Raw genomic sequence first — 18,511 nt, forward strand, 5'->3', positions numbered from 1 at the left:
CTCCGCGGCCACGAGAGCCAGGATGCGCGCTCCCACCTGGCCTGATGTTCACGAGCGGGGGGGGGGGGGGGGGGGGGGGCGGGGGCTCCTGTGACAGCGGAGCCCCCACGCGCCAGCCCGCCGCCACCGACCTCAGGGCGCGACCGAGACCCATGGGCAGTGCGTCTGGGGTCGTCCCTTCTCAGGACCAAGTGCCTCGTCATGTCCACAACTCAGTTAATCACTCCCCTAGGGGTGTTATGATTCCTATAGGTGTTTTTGGCCTCTTTCAAACCTATTTTGAGAACAACCAACAATTCCAGCCGTGTAATCAGAAGAGAGCAAGCGAGGAGGTTCATTCCTAGGGACCGCTGTGCAGACTGGGCTACTCTAAAGAGTGAAGACAGACCAAGAAGCCCCGCAGGGGTGCTGCAGGGCAGCGACGCGGGACACTCTCGCGCGCACACGCCTGCCTGGGCCGCACCTGAGGCTGCCGTCAGCCCTTCGTGCTCCTTTGAGTTCTAAGCCACGTGAGCATAATACTTATTCCAAAACGCTGAGATTACAGAAACGGGGATGCCTTCCTTCTCATCCTAAAGCAGCAGCAGGACTGGGCACAAATGCCTCGGGACACCCGGGCACACGCGCGTGCAGCTGGCGACAGTGGGACCAAGCGGGGGACGCACCACGGCGATGGACGGGTCGAGCTCTGCGATGCTCATCCTGCTGGGCGGGTGCTGGCAGTGGAAGCTCTCGTCCGGGATCGGGCAGTGCTCAGAGGCCTGCAGGGCTGGCTGCGTGGTGTGAGGGTCCAGGTAGATGAGTTCCTCACCTGGGCGGGCAGCAGGCAGGTCAGCGGGAGGCCGACAGAGCTGCCTCACCACAGCCACCAGCACCACGTGGCTGGACGGGAAAAGGGCACACGTCGCACCGGCCAGGTGGGGGCACACTGCCTGTCAAGTGGGGGGGGGGGGCTGCCCGAGAGACCACGCCCCTTCCTCCGACGTCACTGCAGACCCCACTCACCCACGTAGCCGATGAAGTAGCGGGCACTGTTGGGCTTCCCTCCGATCACTCCCAGGGACTGGGGCATCATGAAGCAGTGCTGCGGGGCGGAAGACAGGCCGGGCCACTGAGCGAGGGGCTTCCCGCTCCCCCTGCAGCGCCAGGTGCGGACAACCGCAGACGAAGACCAGACCCACAGGGTGCGGGTTCCGGATGCCGAGGCTGCAGGTCCTCAGGAAAGCCCCGGGCAGCCGGAAGGGACAAGGGGAGGCTGGGGAGGCGCAGACAGGGTCGGCCCAGCCTGCACACACGCCGGGCGGACAGGCGCAGGGAGTGGCCGGCGCACCGTGGGGGCGGGGGGTGGAGATGGAGACGGGAGGCCAGCAGCTCCACGTCAGCAAGAGGGGCAAGGGCTGCGGGAGGTGGCAGCAGGGACGAGTGAGCTGGCGGGGGCCGGGGGCCCGCAGGGCGGTCAGAGGGCTGGAACGGACAAGACGGAGACAGCTAGTGCTTTCGCAAGGACGCGGGGCCTCAGCCCCCCGGTGGGCAGGGAAGACAGGCGGGAGGGCACCGGCCAGCACAGACCCACCTTCAGGGTCTCCGCGTAGGCCGCATTGATGTCCGTGAGCCCCAGGCGCAGCGGGACCAGCAGCACCAGCGGTCTCCATGGTGACGGCCTGCTGGCGACCTCAGGGCCGGCCGGGAGCCCGTTACAGCGCGGCTCGGAACCTGCAGGAAGCGCTGCGGCCCCGGCACAAGGCAGGCTGCTCCCGCACAACCTTCCTGAAAAAGGGACACGTGCTTTTATGGGCTAAACGAAGTAGGCAGAAGTTCACCCAAGAGAAACAGTTACAGGATTTACACTGTTAACAGGAAACGAGTATAAAAAAGTCAAGTACTTGAAGTACACCTCAAACTTGGAAAATAAAGTATAACACTAACCCTGCTGCCGAGAGGAAAAAAAATAAATTTGCACATTTTCTATGCGTTTAACTTAAATTTTTTATTGTGAAATAAAGCATACACACAAAATAATGCAAGAAAACATTTACATGCATCTTAGAAGCAATAATAAGACAAGCACCACAGAGCCACCAGCCCGGTGGACGCAGCACTGACCCAGGGCCCCTCTGGTCCCCCCTCAGCAAGGACAGCAACGAGCGATAACTTTTCTCCTTCCTTATTCTTCTGTCTAAACACACTGGGTAATCCTTCAATAATCGGATTAACTACGGGGTTCAGTGGTAGGAGAGAGCCACTCCAGTACCCCAAGCACACCAGGCACCCCGTCCGTGGTTCCTAAACACCTTTCCCCACTAAAAGGAACCAGGGGGAAAATGTCTGATTCCAGGGATGAGGCAGGGAATGTACCAGGTGAGCCTGAGTCTAGTTAATGCCAGAAAGAGAACGCTGAACAACAAAAACGACAGGACTCTGTCAAAGAGGCAGCCGAATTTGGGACAAGGAATAAATAATGACCATAAGGGATAACACCTTGAATTAAAAACAGAATCCAGGAAGCTGCTGGCTCTAAAAACAGGTCTTCCAAATGTAAATAAGGCGAGGGCAGAGGGGAGAACAGAGGGCTCTTCCCAAGAAGAGCGCCAGCAGATAAACTGGAAGGGGTGCACACACTAGAGACACCACCGTTTCAGACCCGACGTAGTACATCCTCAGTGCGTGTGACGTATCCCCGCCAGATCACTCGCAAGCCGCTAGGCACCAGGGGTGCGTCCTGAACAGGTGACCGAGGCAGCGCTACTGACAGGGAGCAAGCCGTTTCCGGGTCGCTCTACCGTGGACACCGCCACCAGGCACGCTCCTGGTCAACAGGCCCGATCCAAACCTAAACGGGCCTGTGTCACGAAGCCTCCACAAACTCCAGAAGGCCCAGGCACATACATCTCCTCCATCGGGCTGCTCCTGCGGTGTGTCCTTAAACACACCTGTGGCCTAGTGAGTGACGTGCTCCTGGATCTCCCAGCTGCTCCAGCAAAGTAACAGAGCCAAGGAGACGGGCGTGGGAACCTCCAACCCATAGCCAGTCTGTCGGAAGCACAGGTGACCACCTGCACTGGCCACTGGGGTCTTAAGTTGGGGGCGGGGGCCAGTCTGTGGGTCTGATGCCACCTCCAGGTGTGCAGACAGGGCCAGAACTGAGCTGAACTGCAGGATGCCCATTCATCTTCACTTTTTATGATCTGGTCACCAGTATTAAAGGTACGTGTTTTCTCCTGAGTTCAGTACACATCAGATTCTGATATGTAGTCTGTAAACTTGACTCTTTTTGACCCAAAAGCTAAAACAGAAGTTTGACATTTCTAGGTAGTAAGAGTTTGTCCTTTTTTCTATGTACTCTGCATTAGTTTATATAAATGTCCCATGGACATTTCTGAAAAGGTATGTTCTGCTACCAGAATCTAGGGTTTGACACATGTTCCGCTAAACGCTCTTACTGTATTATTCACATCCTTGTAACTTTATTTTTACATACTCGATCTGCCATACTGTCTCTCTTAATTTACTATAAGTTTTGCTTCGCTGATTCTGAGGCTCTTTTGTGATAAGAACATTTTCCTTGCTGACTAGATGGTCGCCACTAGCGCGGCCCCTCTGGTGCCTCTGGAACAAGCGCAGGGAAGCAGGACTGTCGTTGCTGAGCTCGGGGCTCCCTGCATCCTCGCGTGGCCTGGCCCATACAAATGCCCTGTTAGTAAGGGGTGGGTTTCTGGCTGCACCAGGCCCCCATTTGTAGTTTTCTAGCCCCATTAGCATTGTCAACGTGTCTAAATTCTCTGCTTTTCCATCAGGAGACCTCATGAACCCAGGTACTCCTCAGAATTCTAAACACTTCCAGTAGCGCCTGGCATGGCCAGAAGACGAGATGGCCAGGGCCAGTGTGAATCGCCCTTCTTCATGGCGCATCAGGGCACACACAGGGCCTTGCAGTTGAACTCAGCACACAGGCGTCAATTATTTGTAACGAAGATGCAGAAGCAGCGTGGGCACCAAGTGGCCTTCCGCTCAGCCTGGCCGGCACCGCCCTCAAGGGCCCACGGGCCAGGCAGGGAAGCGAGCTGCCCTGGTCCCGTCTGCCACGACACCGCGCTCTGGCTCACTTACTGATGTCCTCCATCACCACCGTGTTGTCCATCGCTACGTGAACGGCCAGGGCGCTCCACGTGTCGAAGACGGCGAGCTTCCTACCAGAGAGGGCAGAACACACTGATGAGCCTTCACAGCTCGAAGACCTGTGGCCTCTGCCGGCCGCTTCTTCTCGCCCGGGCCCCACGCTTGCCACACCCAGCCGCCATCGTGCAGGGCAGGTCCTGTGCAGGAGCCTGCCGGGGTGCCACTTCCCGATCAGGCTGGACACGGGCAACAACCAGAATGTAAGCCCAGGTCTCGGACACTGCCCGAGGCAGGCCCAGTCCCATTGTATCCCCCAGGGCCCCTGAGCCAACGGCCGGCTTGAGTTCTCACAGAGAACCTGCGGGTGACAGAGAGCCCAGCAGGGAGTCACCGTGCTGGGTGGGTCACTGTGGCCGAGGAATTACGGTTCTGAAAGAACAGCAGATTCCGCGACCGAAGGCACGACGGGAAGGCCTCTGAGCTCACCTTAGGGGCTGCGCAGGGGCTCCCCAGGTGAGAGCGCACCCAGCGCACCTGGGGACACGGGTGGAGGGCGGAGGCCCCTGGTCTCCTGGTGGGAAGGCCAGAGCGGATGCCACCTGCAGGGCTCCACCGGCTACCTCCCTCCCCTCCGTCCCGGGCTCACCGAGGGCCAGGTGGGCCCCCGTGCTGAGAGACGCGGACACACAGGAAACCAAGTCCCAGGAGAGGCTGGCACTCCAGGGGAGCTAAGTGCCTGGGGAAAGCACAGTGCAGGGGCAGAGGGGAGGGCGCTCCTCTGACGCAGGCGCAGGGAGGCCTGGGTGGGAGAGGCCTCGGCGCAGAGGCCCGGGGAGCAACGCGGAAGGCCTTGGGGGGCGCTCCAGGCGAAGGGCACAGCACTGCAGGGGGAGGACAGGGCCGGCATGCTGGCCTGTGCCTGCCGCCCTCCCGGGAGCAGCGGGAAACCCCAGGACAGCTGAGAGAAGAGGAACAGATGGCCACCGTGTTTCTTGAGGATGTGACTCTGCTGCAGACTCTGCTGCAGTTTGGAGGGAGACGCCAGGATGGTAGAGAGAGAAGGCGGCGAGGGGGGGGCCGGGGGGGCAGAGAGCACTGCTCAGAGCTCGGGCACACGCGGGTGGGCTGTGCTCAGCTTTTGGCCTGAGCCCCTGGAAGGGTGGTGCTGCGTTCCTGTAGGAGCAGTGGGCTGCACTGGAGCAGAGGGCAGGGCCAGCTCTGGGTCTGGGCTATTAGGTCAACGTGCCCCTTGGGCATCTGAGGGGCACTGCCGAATAAGCGTCTGGTTGTGAGTCTGGAGTTGGGACAAATCAGGAGCTGTGCGTGCGCAAACAGGAGGTGAAAAGCCGCGACCAAAGGCGCGAGACAAGCCCGCAGGGCTCAGCAGTGCCGGCGACCAGATGGACAGAAGAGGACAGCTGAGCAGCCCAGGTTTCCAAGGAGCGCGGCAAGCACCCACACCGGGGGCTGCCTGTAGACAGCTGAGTAAGTCGGGGCTGAAACTCGGCCTTGGGACATGATGATGGAACTGACTGTGACCTCGACCGGGCTGCTTCAGGGCAGCGGGGCTGGGCCAGGACGCTAAAGGGCAGTGGGGGCTGGAAATCCCAGGGGCTGGGCAAGGAGACACAGACACAGTGGGCTTGGGGATCAGCTGGAAGCTGGACAGGAAGCGGAGCAAGTGTCCTAGACCCCAGGAACTGACCCCAGCAGCAGGTGAGGAGGCTCACGCTGGGCCCAGGGGCAAAGGGAGGCGCCCACGGGGACTCCTGCAGCGCGGGAGCAGGCGGCAGAGGCGCGAGGCGGACGCGCGGGGAGCCAAGGCTGAAGACAGTGGTCTCAAGGCAAGGGGATGGGCGGGAGCAGAGGCGGAGGCCCAAGGCGGCCACAGGCTGCCCGCCTGAGTGTCGTCACCCCACGACCACTTCCCACTTCCCAGGCCACCAGACACCATGGCACAGGAGAGGACGCGACACACAAGGAGCAAAGGCCCGATCCAGTGGCTGCATCTGGATGAAGGCATTCAGCCTCACTAGAAACGGAAATCCCAATTCGCGAGACCACCGGCACGGTCACCTCTGAGGACCCTCCTGAGGGTCCTGAAAAGAGGACAAGACCCCTTATTTCCTTCAGCAGCAAAGACTGAGGCAAGGCTGAGCACCCCGGGCACCCGTGCCACCCCGCAGGGAGGGCAGGAGCGCGCTCGGCACCTACTTGAGGACCTGGGCGACGGTGTTGGGCCCGTACCACTGGCCGATGGACTTGCCCTCGCCGACTCCCATTTGTGCTGCAGGAAACAGAGCCGGTCAGCGGCACACGTGCCCCGCCACCCCCACACCCCTCCCTGCGCCTCACAGAGGCCGATCCCAGCACGTGTGGCGTGAGGCGCGCGTCACAGGAAGCCTGCCTTGGGCACGAGCTCCTGACTGGCACCAGGACGCGTCCTCCCAAAGGGACAGACTCCTCCTCAAGGTGTCCCCTCCCCACCGACCTGCACCGGGCAGCAGGACTGGGGACATGGCCCAGGCGAGCGAGTTCAGGGCTCTACCCGCACCTCCGTCTACAGGTGGAGACACGACGCTCAGAAGCTGGATTAAGACACAGGAGCGCCCGGACTGCCGGCCGGAGCCCGGGAGGACCAGCGTCCAAGGCCACCAAGTTGGTGTCCAGAGACGGGGCGCCTCACAGCACTTCACCACTGGCCCAGGGCCGTCCCCACCCTGCTGGCCTGCGCCTCACAGCACGCCAGAGCTCTCGGGGACCCGACGCCGCAGCATCCCGAGGCATGGGCCCGGCGCGCTGCCACCCCCCACCTATCTGGTGGATGGAGTAGCAGCTGTCCTTCCTGTCCAGGAACTCGTGCAGGACGCTGAAGTAGCTGTCCGGCTGCCTCGTCCGCCGCGTCCACCTCCAGTCTACGGAAGACACAGACGAAGTTCAGTCTCACCAAAATACAGGCAAGAAGGTTTCATTTCTCTAAGGCACTCAAGGCACTCGTGGTATCCAAACCTCTCGTGAACCTTTCTAAATTTAAGAACCGAGTTCTCCGGGATTTCAAATACACAGATGCCAACACATCAAGACAAATCCATACAGAAAGGAGAGAATGGCTCAGTAGTTCAAAAATAATTTCTACAAGACAAACGTTTATCAACATTTCTTTAAAGCCCCTTTCTCTAACCGACGAGAACCACTGGGTTGTCGCTGAAGGAAACCCCAAATCCTAAAGCGTCTCGTGGTGACCCACTCCCGCCGACCTGGCCCCACCACCCTCCTGGCTTCCTGCGGACGTGGCCGCCCCAGGCTGACTCACCTCGGCCCAGGTGCCGGCACACCAGGGCTTGGGCAAAGATCATCTGTCCACACCGCAGCATGCAGCCCCAGCCCGTGTCCGAGGTGGGGCCGGTGCCCCCTGCCGTGGAGGACAGAGAGAGAGAGGCACTCACCGTCAGACCGAGGCCAGGAGCCCACGCACGGGTCACCTCCGCGTCAGGCGACACATGCCACGTGAACCTGCTCACACCAAGGCTGCGTTTGCTGGGAAGTGAAACGTCCTAACAACCCCCTCAAAATGGGCCAAGACGTGAACAAGTCACAGAGAGAAAAGAATGTCTGGAAACATGGAAAGATGCTCAGCCTCATGAGTAACGCGGAAAACGCCGCCCACCGGCCAGGGCACAGGGAGACTCTGATGCTGGGCACCGCGGTACCAGGTGTGCGCAAGACAGGCCCTAAGATGACAGGAAACAGCGCTGAGCCCACACGGGCCACCGTGGGGGGGCTGCATCCTTTGCCCGCCCCTCTGGCAGCCCCTCCCGCACACACACGCAGGGGACAAGGCCCACCTCCCGGGGCAGCGGTGGGATTGGGGGAGGCACAGCCAGGTGTGCAGAAACAGCCCCAGCCACCCACCCACGCCCCACACGGTCGGCTCCACGCGGCCAAGGCCGACACAGACCACACGGCCGGGAGAGCCACCACGCTCCACCCGATGGCTTTTCCAAACACAGGGCTGCCCTCCAGCCTGCCCTGCCCCTGTGGGTTCAGACACCTATGGGTTCAGGACGCTGTAGGTCAGGTGTCTGTCCTCCTGACCACACAGTGAGCCTCACAGGCCAGGCGACCCCACCCCTGAGTCCAGGGCCAAGTAGGGGTGAAAGGAGAACTTTTGCTGGATGAACCAACATTTCCCGAGCATGTCTGACAAGCCCTGTCACTAGACACTAACCCTGGTGATGATGGCCACACCCCCTACCTTCCAGTGTTCCCAGACGTCGAGCTCTGGGGGACGGATGGAAGCACATCTAGCAGTGGGACCAATCGAGACAGGCCGCCAAGGCAGGGCCGCCTCCTGGTCCCAAACCTCGGCCTGGGGTTCTCTGACTGGCAGAGGCCAGGCGCGGAGCCAGGCCCCATCTGTCCACCTCCAGGGGTACCGCGAGGAGAATCACTTCAATGGAACATGCTTTCGTATCACGTGAAACACGTCACATCCACCTTCAGCTCCCACCACAACTAGGTGTGGGAGATACTAGAAAAGGCAACGGGTACGGAGCAAGGGCGTCCCAACATCCTGGACCAACAGCAAGAAGCACGCTGTACAGCTACGACGCAGGACAACACCAGATGCACAGGCACACGAGCCCCCCGGGAGCAGCAGGCTGCAGCGCGACCGTGACGTGCCACACCGCTTCCCGCCCCGTTCTGCTCTACTGCCTCAGCAGAATCAGGGGCCCTGGGTTTGGAATCCAGCTCTGCCACCACCAGGCGCAAGACCTCAGCCGGTTTCTTTAACTAGGGTTGCCTCAGGATGACACCAAGTGACAAGTACTTGACACACTGAAGTCAAAGCTAGAAACCTAAGTTTTCCTCTTGAATCACACGCGCTTCATCCCACGTTGTAACCAACAGTACTCACCAATGGCCGGGAAGTTCTTCCTGTATGTAAACCAAAGTCTCGACGCCACATCGGCCAAGATCTCGTCCTTTTCTAGAGAGCGTTCGAGAGAAGAAACATGCACACACAGCCGTCAGTTTCCAGGGCACATGTTACAGAGACAGCAGATAACTACCACCGCCCAACAGTCCTTTCTGCAGGCTGAGCACGCAGAGCACAGCAGGCTCCGGCAGGGCTGGTACCTGTGAAGATGCTGTACTTTCTACCCAGGATCCAAAGAGGCTCCGAGGTTTCGGGGAAATCTTCAAACTCAGCAAATCGGAGAGTGTCGTAGGTCAGAGTAGCTATGGAAAGCAAAGACACACTCTGATGACAGTTCTATGATTTCATAAAACAACATCAGAGATAATTTATAGCATCTCCGTACAAAGAGCACACATGGAATTCTGCATCTCAGTGCACCAGCCACACCACTACACTGAGAAATCAAACACTCGCGACCCGGCAGCGGCCCTGCACCCACTTCCTGAGCCTCTCAAATTCAAGACAGAGTCATTGTCTGGCAGACCCAAGGGTGAGAGACCAGCTGGGGGCCAGGCCCAGGGCACAGAAAGGAGGGGGAAAAAAGGCACCTGATTTAAGCCCTTAACTGGTTTAAATTTAACTCTAAAAAGACAAAAACACAAGAGCCCAAACCTTTATCTCTGTACACGAGGACGGCCCCAGATGGCACAGAAGGTCGAGCAAGCTCTCCTGGCCGTCCCAGGGCTCCCAGGCCATCCCGACTTCTGGGTTAGGAGCCGTAATGCAGTGAGCAGCAGAGGGGCAGAGCACTACTCCTGGGAGGGACACTGACCTCCTGAAACTAGTGCAAAGCCCTTCAAGGTCCCGGGTGCCGCGAGGCCTGGATCCTGGGGGGCGCACCCCAACTTCCTAAGGAGGTGCCGTGCGTGCAGCAGCGTCCACCTGCTGTGTCTCCAAGGCCTGAGCGCCTCCTCTGTGAGCACCCCCTTCTGTGTGGCTTCCACAAAGAAGCTCGAGAGGCCGTGTCCCTACCGCCCTGGAGCTCCGGCAGAGGACACCCTCCCTCTGCACACGGCCCCGGAGGCGACAGAGCTCAGCCACTGCCCGCGAGGTGAGGGGCACACAGTGTGTCCCAGGTACCCCATCTCCCCAGCTGCTGCCTCACCAGCTCCACAGTGCTCTCTTACCCTTCACCTGCACTCAACTCTTTGGAAAATCAAAGATATTAAATGCGTTTCCCCCACACCGGAGTTTATTTTTCAACAGCCCTACCTTTCGGTAAAAATGACATATGCCATTTATAAAAAAAAAATAAAAACCCCGAAGACTACAAAATGTAAAAAATCACCCTCAGCTTCGTGCCCAGCACTGACTCTCCTTCCAGAAGCCTGTATGTGTAGATCCATAAATGAAGCCACGCCACACCTGTGGTTTCTTCATCCTTTTCCACGTGGTGGTCGCAGCACCCCACCCAGATGTCTCAGGGCCTCACAGTGTCCTGCTGCACGCACATCCCTGCCAGCCCACATCCCACAACCTCCCAGCTCCGGCCTTCACAGGCTGGAGGTTCCCAAGCAGGCACTTAGCCTCTTGGTGTGGAAAGCCCCTCACCCATAAAACGGAACATATAACAGGATGCCCGGCAGCGCAGCGCTGAAGTGTCCCTGAAACCCTTCCCATGATGGGCTCACGAGGAGGCTGGCAGACAAAAGGCTCCAAGATCAGCTGGTGTCACTAACATCAAGGACGAAGACAAGCAATTCTACTACATCCAAAAGGATTAACTGGATGCACAGCAAATTCACAGTCACAGGGCTGGGATAGCAGCGCTCACTGAACGAACAAATCCGCTTCAACAGAAGGCCCTGTGTTCACCGCTTCAAGAATGCTCAAACTGGGACTTCCCTGGTGTCCAGTGGTTAAGAATACGCCTTCCAATACAGTGGACGCAGGTTCGATCCCTGGTCGGGGTACTAAGATGCCATATGCCGCGGGGCAACTAAGCCCGCACACTGCAACTACTGAGCCCTCGAGCCGCAACAAAAGATTCCCCATACCGCAACTAAGACCTGACGCAGCCAAAAATAATTATTTTTTTTAAAAAAAGGGATCCTCCCCCTTGCAAAAAGAAAAAAAAAATAGAATTCTCGAACGTTGGGAACCCAGACCCAGCTCTGCCTTTTTTCTTTTCACCTGAAATCCAACAGGGTCAGAGGAGTCCTGTGCTTCCAGAGCAAGCTCTGCTGCCCAGAGGGCTGGGTGCAAGGCAGGGAACATGTCTTTCCAGACATTCTTTTCTCTCTGATGTGTCTGCTTGTCCACACCTCTCCAGACGATGTCAGCCAGGCCGCTTTGGGATCAGGGGTAAATAATTTAATGTCCAAGTTTCTCTCTCCCCTTTTTTACATAAGATTACTTGTTTCTGCAGGTGATTATAAAAACCGAGTTGAGATGAGTTAAAGTTCTACCTTTTCAAGGAGCTGAAAACATCATGTGTCTCTGCTGCCCCTCGAAAGCCACCCCACATCTTCAGAAAGCATGGCCTTCTCTGACCTCGAGGCTTAAACGATACGTACGCTCAAAACCCACAAAGATGACTCCAAGAAAAAAGCACGCAAACAAGACCTGATTTCAACTGACAGCGCTGTGGGACTGTACCTCTCACCCTGCTGGACCGAGACCCCAGGAGACTGCAGCCTTGAACTGAAGGCAGACATGCCTTCTAAACGCTGGAGGCTCTGAGCGACAGAGGGACGCGGCACACATCAAAGGACTGTTGAGACACTCCTGAGACACCTAGCTTCCCACAGTGAGAAAACTACCACCACGAGGGAGACAAGCAGATAAGGAAGAGAAGGAAACAAGGTTCGTTCTGAAAGCCAGGTGACGACGGCCGGCCGCCCTGCAGTGGAGGGGATTTTTCATCTCCAAAGACACCACATGCAAAGCAGGCACATCTCTCAGGGTAATGAGCCAACTTTATAGGCAACAAAGCCAACTTCAGAGGGAAGGTAGTAACAGGTGTCCTACCTATTAAGTTAGAACACATCACCGAGCTTCCTGCTGTAACTAACAGAATGACGGCTGTGCAGTCTCAGCCTTTAGAGTCCTCACTGCGTGAGGCACCTGAAGGGAAAAAATGGGCAAGGTGGCAGCCGCAGGGCCCGGCAGCTCAGGTGCAGCCGGGAGGTGACAATGCAGGTGGTCCCCACGTCCCCTGGGTCCACACCTCCCTGTTCCTCCTGATGGCAGGACCACCCGAGTCCTGCCCCCTGTTGGGTGCGGGTCACACCTGCCTCTTGAACCAGCCGCGGACACCCCGCAGGCCCTGCTCCCCTCTCCGGGCCACACGGGGCACCGGGCAGAGCATCTGGTCAGCGCGCGGGGCCAGAAGTCCGTCGCTCCCCCCGTGGGAACCCTCCGCGCCTGTTTCCTCGCTGGTAAAGCAGGAGTGGTGCTGCTTTCCTCGAGGCTCATGGGAGGAAGAAACACGTCAACACACAAGAAGAGCTCTGATCCTCACTGGGTGGCGATGGGCAGCGCACGCGGGGCATCGCTGAAGCGGGTAGGAGACCTCGTCTCCAAGGCCCGCGACCACAGGGAGGTGCAACACCCGGGACGACGTCCACCGCCCGAGTGACTTTACCAGACCCAGACCCGGTAACGGAGCCCGCTCGCAAGGGCAGGGCCGCCGGCCACTTCCCGGGCTGCTTCACTGTCCTCAGGCTTCCACCCAGGAAAGCAGCACAGAGACGGACCTGCGGCGGCTTCAACCAGAAGAGCGGCGAGCGGAGGGCTTCTCGTTCCCGGGCCGCTGTCAGAAAGTCCCCGCGGGCCTGCGCAGAGGACGGGACCAACCCTCCCTCCTGACACCCACCCGCGAGGCCACGGGCCGGGGCACCTGGACCGGACCCCCAGCTCCCTGACCTTCGGCTCAGCCTGTGTAACGGAGAAATGAAAGACTTTTCCGAATTCCATTCACCTCCAGTGTTCAACTTCCTAATTTGTATTAAGATTTGATTTTGGAGACAGAGAATCCACACGCTAGCTGTATGACACCCGACTCAAATCTCTAAGCCTCAGTTTCCTCACCCACGAAATGGGGAGAAGCTGCCAGCTCTGCCCAGTGGGCTGAGAACACAGGACGGGTTCCAGCACCGTGGGCAACCCCCAGCCATGGCTCTGAGCACCTTCTGTGCCTCTTCCTCGTGTGATCTCAGACCTCATTACTTACAAGAGGAAACTAAATTCCCCCTTCCCTGAACCAAACAACACTTTTGTTTTATCATCGGTATTAATTTAGCCATAAATATGTATTCATGTTTGTGCAGAACAGAAAACATTACAGAACACCAATCCAGAAAAGACTCCAACAGAAAAACTAATACTTTTCCCTTTTAAAACTAAAGTTCGCGATCACTGAGCTTCACAGAGGCCGACCAACACGAGGAGCCCACCCTCGAAGGTTCCTCATCGACTGTTCTCAGACTGACCAGCTCCACTGGGGATTGAGGCCAGCAGCCTCCGCACTCCGCCCAGAGGGCTACCTCGTCTCACACCACAGCCCTGTGATAACCTCAGCACCTTCACATCCGACATCATTTCATTTGAAGTTCACACACCTCCTGAGTTAAAAGGAGCCCAACTTCCCAAAGAAGTCCAGTCTCCAGATGCCCAGATAATGATTTTAATTTTTTTAAATCTTTTTAAAAATTTTTTTTGTTATTAATTAATTAATTTGGGGCCGCGTTGGGTCTTTGTTGCTGCACACAGACTTTCTCTAGTTGCGGCGAGCTGGGGCTACTCTTCATTGCAGTACACGGGCTTCTCATTACGGTGGCTTCTCTTGTTGCAGAGGACGGGCTCTAGATGCGCGGGCTCAGTAGTTGTAGCTCAGTAGTTGTGGCGCATGGGCTTAGTTGCTCTGCGGCATGTGGGATCTTCCCGCACCAGGGCTTGAACCCGTGTCCCCTGCACTGGCAGGCGGATTCTTAACCACTGTGCCACCAGGGAAGTCCCATGATTTTAATTTGAAATAAGATGACACACAGAAGCAAGACAGGCACCATCCACCTTGAGAAAGAAGCCTTTTAGAAACACCTTTCCCACCTGGTCACCTGGGTCCCAAACGCCTGATTTTCCACCTCTTCCTCCCTAGGGTGTCCCTGATCACACCCAGAAGAGGAAGTGGAAAGCCTTTTAACCGAATGGCAATTCCATTTTTAAAATGTTGCAATTTAATGTTATTAATATGATAGAAAATAGCAAACTGTGCTCCATAAATGTAACCACATGACAGTCCCAATTACATAACTCATCCAGGGAGAACGACAAAAATCATGCACCATTACTTTTCCTTTAGAGCTAAGTGTAATGTACCACATTTCAAAGACATTTCCTCAAAATGCTTATGCTTCTGAAAGATTATACTCCGTAAATACATATATTATATATGCTTTATGAATAAAATTAGAACAAGGAATCTTCCTTTCCTTCAGAAAATGCTTATGATTAAGATAACAGGTTTGCAAATACTTTTTTCAAATCCCAAATAGTTTATATGAAAACGCTGGTGGTTCAGTTCCGAATGAAAAAAGGAAGGAAGGGAAGGAGAATGGAAGGGAAGAAAAGCTGGAACTTCAGCGGCATGAGAATACTGCACACGCCGCTTCAGTGGCCACGCTGGACAGAGCGTCCACAGCGAGCCCTGCTGCCCTGCAGTGAGCTGCCCTCCTCATCAGCCACACTTGACGCCAACACACTGCATTTCCGTTACACACAGACTCTGCAGCCCAGGAACGTCTACAGGACAGGGATGTGTGCGTTAACACCAATTCAAGTTCTGCTTCTTCGATGGCCAGCCACATACCAGACACAATGTAAAGTACCAGAGATGAAGCACAAGACACCGGCTCTGTCCTCAAGGAACGGACAGCGTGTTGATTTAAGTGCCAACTGGAGCGGGTTTTTTTTTGGCTGCGTTCGGTCTTCGTTGCTGCGCGCGGGCCTTCTCTAGTTGTGACAAGCAGGGGTTGCTCTTCGTTGTGGTACGCGGGCTTCTCATTGCGGTCGCATCTCTTGTTGCGGAGCACGGGCTCTAGGCGTGCAGGCTCAGTAGTTGTGGCGCACAGGCTTCGTTGCTCCGCAGCATGTGGGATCTTCCTGGACCAGGGCTCAAACCTGTGTCCCCTGCGTTGGCAGGCGGATTCCCAACCACTGCACCACCGGGGAAGCCCCTCGGGCGTGTTTGAATGAACAGTGCTTGGGGCCTGCCTGACACATTCAGACCTCTACACAGCAGCCCCAGGGCCCCATCCCCAGCTCTGTCTCTCTCCTCCCACACTCAGACCCTCAGTGACCTCGTCCAAAGTGGCCCCCCGCACAGTTCTACCTCCAGCCCCGCCCTCCTCCCTCAGCTCCAGGCCTGCAGACCCAAGGCTCTCTGGACGTCACAACATGGACATCTTGCAGGTACCTCATGGTCACCACGTACAAGACCAAACTCCTAACAGCTCCCCACCAAGTGGGATCTCCCCACGTCTCCCCACCTGAGTGTCTCAGCTCAAGCCATAACCTCACCATCTCCAGCCCCTCCCTCTCCACCCTGCCCTCGCCACGTCCCACTGGTACAGTCCCACTGTCTCAACCTGCAGAGGCAGCCAGAGGTCAACGCCCTCTCCCCACGCTGACCGAGGCCTCCAAGGGTTCGCGCGCGGCGTACTGCAACAACCTCCTAACTGGTCTCCTGGCCTCGCTGCTGCCCATCTGCAGGAGGGCAGCCCGAGCAAGTCGCGTTACTCCTCCTCTCAAAGTCTCCGAAGTATCTTCTGCCCGCTCGGACGCCCTCACCACGATCCAACAAGGCCTCACCTGGGCCGCATCACTGCTCCGTCTTCAGCTCTCTCACCCCCACCCACTGTACCCTGGCCTCACTGGCCACTGGATGCTCCCGGAGCAGGACGCCTGCCCTCCCCCAGCACTGCTTCTGAGTCCTGGTCAAAAGTTACCTCTGTGGTGAGACCTTTCTGGGCCATCCTGGCGACTCCAAACCCCTCCTGTTTGACCCACGTCACCCGCCCAAGAGCCACACCGTGGGTGTCGTGTCTAGCATGTCAGCCAGCACACGGTTTTTATCTATTTTGTTCACTTCTCTAGCCCCAGGGTCTAGAACAATGCCAGACACAAACCCACACTCAGTAATAAGTATAGTTATTGAACGGATGACTATAAAAACAACCAGGAACTGCATAACATCTGGCAAGGAAGGCAGAATCTGTAAGGACTCCAGGGATGAGGGGAGGCTGGACCATTAATCATCCTAAAAGGTGGTACAGCACCACAGCAGAAAGAAAACTCTCCACAACACCCTACAAATGTCATATACGTTTTTATTAGCATCAGGAGAGGCCTTCAAACGTGAACAGCTTTTCTGCTTTGAAGCAGTGATCTGTGTCCCATGAGGTATCGCCATGTGGCTACTCAACTTTAACGTGATGGTTTTCACGTTTAACGTAAAACGACCATCACAAAACTGTTTCTTCCACCCTGAGTCTCCCAGTGAATGCTCTTAGGCACCCAAGCAGTCATAACCTAAAAGAAAGTAGATGACTAAATAATTCTATTCCTTCCCCGACCCCGGGCCTAGTACTTTTTCTGTTTTGAACAACTTCACAATACTTCTGGTTAACATCATGTTTCGGGAGTCATGGCTACCATTCTGTCCTACTACCTTGTGACTTAAGTGACAAGATGCCACAAGTCACTGAAATATTGGCCATACAGGTCTATATTACAGTTTCCAAACTGAGAATTCACTAAATTTACACTGCAGCTACCAGGAAAAAAAAAATGAGGCAAAAACAATGCCATCCAGAATGATAGGTGGAATTAAACCAGAAGAAAGTTTTTACAGATGTAGGGATACTTGAATACAAATCACTCCCTACAAGTTATAAAAGAACTAAAACTGCTGTGGGATGAAAAAGAGGGCCTTTCAAGGTGTAAGAATGCTTTCAAGGATACTGGACAAATATCCAAAATAGCGTGCCAGCAAAAATTAAACAATTCTCCCCCCTGGAGCAGAAACATGATGAAACAGAGCACAACAGCACATCCACAGATGTACACATACGTACGTATACGCACACACCCTCCCACCCCAGCCCCCACACACTTTGTGTTAGAGAATTAAGACATGATGAGATGGATTCAGTCCGTCTTTTCAGTCACGGAAAACGCTTAGATCACCTACTGGTTACTGAATTTGAAAAAAAAAAAATGCGTATGGTTTGAGTGGTGGAGTATGTTGCTCGCCTCCAGCCCACCCCCGTAACTTCATAAGAGTGAAAGTTTCCCCTTCGTAACTCCTAGCGAACGGACAAAAGCTTCCCCACCGCAGTGTCATGGACCGGCTCCGCCCGGCCTCCAGCACCGCTCGGCGTCCCCACCCGCCGTCCCGGACGCCGCGCTGCCCCGATCGTCCGAGCCGGCCGCGGGCCCGGGGGACCGGCCGCCGGGGCGCTGTGGGCGGCCCGGAAAAGCGAGAGACACGCAAACGGGGCTGTCAGACCCGCGCCGGCCTCCCGCGGACGCCGCCCGCGCCCCGCTCCGCCCCAGGGCCCCGCTCCGCCCCGCGCCCAGGCCGCGCCGGCGAAGCCCCGGCCCAGACCTCGGCGCCAAGCGGCCCGGCGAGCGCCGCCCCGGTCTCCCCGCGCCCCGCCGACCCTCACCTGCGTCCATCTTCCCTCCAGAGCCGCCAACTGAGCCCGGCGTCGCTCCGACGGTTCCGCAGAGAGACGCGACGGGCCGCCGCCGTGACCAATCCGGGCCGAACGGGTGCGGGCGCGGGCGGGGCCGGAAGTACGCGACGGAAGTGCGCCGCCGCCATCTTGGCGTACGGCGGACCCAGCGCGGAGGTCCGGGCCCGCGCGCTCGGCTCCACGGCGGCCTGCGTCGTGCTTCCGGGAATCCCAGCAGCGACCCACCGGGGCAGCGGAAGCAGGCGCGAGCGGGCAGCAGGGCACCGGGGCGGGCTCGTGAGCCCGTCGTGCGCTCAGGCCCGCCGGCGCGGCCATCTTGCCGTACGGATGCCCCCCATGCGCCATGTCGCCGCAGGGCGATGCCGGCCCGGGGCGCCCCCGCCCACCCTAGACGCCGCGAGCCACGGGCTGCGCCCCGCCAGGTGCCGGGTATCCAGGGCGCGCCGAGGACCGGGCCTGGCGGCCGGGCGGCGGGCGGCCGGGCGCCGCCATCTTGCCGTACGGCGGGAGCCGCGGGGCTGGCTCCCACGTCCCGCAGCCGTGTCGCCGCGCGCCCTCCCCTCGGGGCGGTCCCGCCCGGGGCTCGGCGCGGCGAGACGAGGGCCGGAGCCAGGCGGCGGCGCGGCGGCCCGAGGCCCGAGATGGTGATCTGCTGCGCGGCCGCGAACTGCTCCAACCGGCAGGGCAAGGGGGAAAAGCGCGCCGTCTCCTTCCC

At 57.7% G+C, this 18,511-nt stretch overlaps 2 protein-coding genes across 17 annotated transcripts in view; one reads left to right on the forward strand and one right to left on the reverse strand.

Moving 5' to 3' along the window:
• The window catches only part of ATG4B (autophagy related 4B cysteine peptidase), a 21,169-nt gene extending 3,125 nt beyond the window's left edge, over nt 1–18,044 (reverse strand). For 2 of the 4 annotated variants that reach the window (XR_003434716.1, XM_027116120.1), the window contains exons 1-10: nt 17,767–18,044; nt 9,256–9,357; nt 9,035–9,106; nt 7,430–7,528; nt 6,930–7,031; nt 6,331–6,403; nt 4,108–4,187; nt 1,574–1,767; nt 1,006–1,084; nt 666–811 (exon numbers count right to left, since the gene is read on the reverse strand). Coding sequence is in view for 1 of the 4 variants with exons in the window: in XM_027116120.1 (XP_026971921.1) it covers nt 666–811; nt 1,006–1,084; nt 1,574–1,767; nt 4,108–4,187; nt 6,331–6,403; nt 6,930–7,031; nt 7,430–7,528; nt 9,035–9,106; nt 9,256–9,357; nt 17,767–17,776 (957 nt within the window). In the remaining 3 variants the exon portion in view is untranslated. Of the gene's footprint in view, nt 1–665; nt 812–1,005; nt 1,085–1,573; nt 1,768–4,107; nt 4,188–6,330; nt 6,404–6,607; nt 6,677–6,929; nt 7,032–7,429; nt 7,529–9,034; nt 9,107–9,255; nt 9,358–10,385; nt 11,022–11,230; nt 13,780–17,766 lie in introns of those variants that run through there. The other 2 variants (XR_003434717.1, XR_003434718.1) reach the window with 2 other exon arrangements.
• Nucleotides 18,044–18,511, forward strand: part of THAP4 (THAP domain containing 4) — a 43,750-nt gene continuing 43,282 nt past the window's right edge. For all 13 annotated transcript variants that reach the window (XR_003434689.1, XR_003434715.1, XR_003434695.1 and 10 more), the window contains exon 1: nt 18,044–18,510. Coding sequence is in view for 8 of the 13 variants with exons in the window: in XM_027116089.1 (XP_026971890.1) it covers nt 18,156–18,510 (355 nt within the window). In the remaining 5 variants the exon portion in view is untranslated. The remainder of the gene's footprint in view (nt 18,511) is intronic.

This window comes from Aethalodelphis obliquidens, unplaced genomic scaffold, assembly GCF_003676395.1.
Source record: "Aethalodelphis obliquidens isolate GAN/ISIS:26980383/991018 unplaced genomic scaffold, ASM367639v1 scaffold2, whole genome shotgun sequence".
Classification (NCBI taxonomy): domain Eukaryota; kingdom Metazoa; phylum Chordata; class Mammalia; order Artiodactyla; family Delphinidae; genus Aethalodelphis; species Aethalodelphis obliquidens.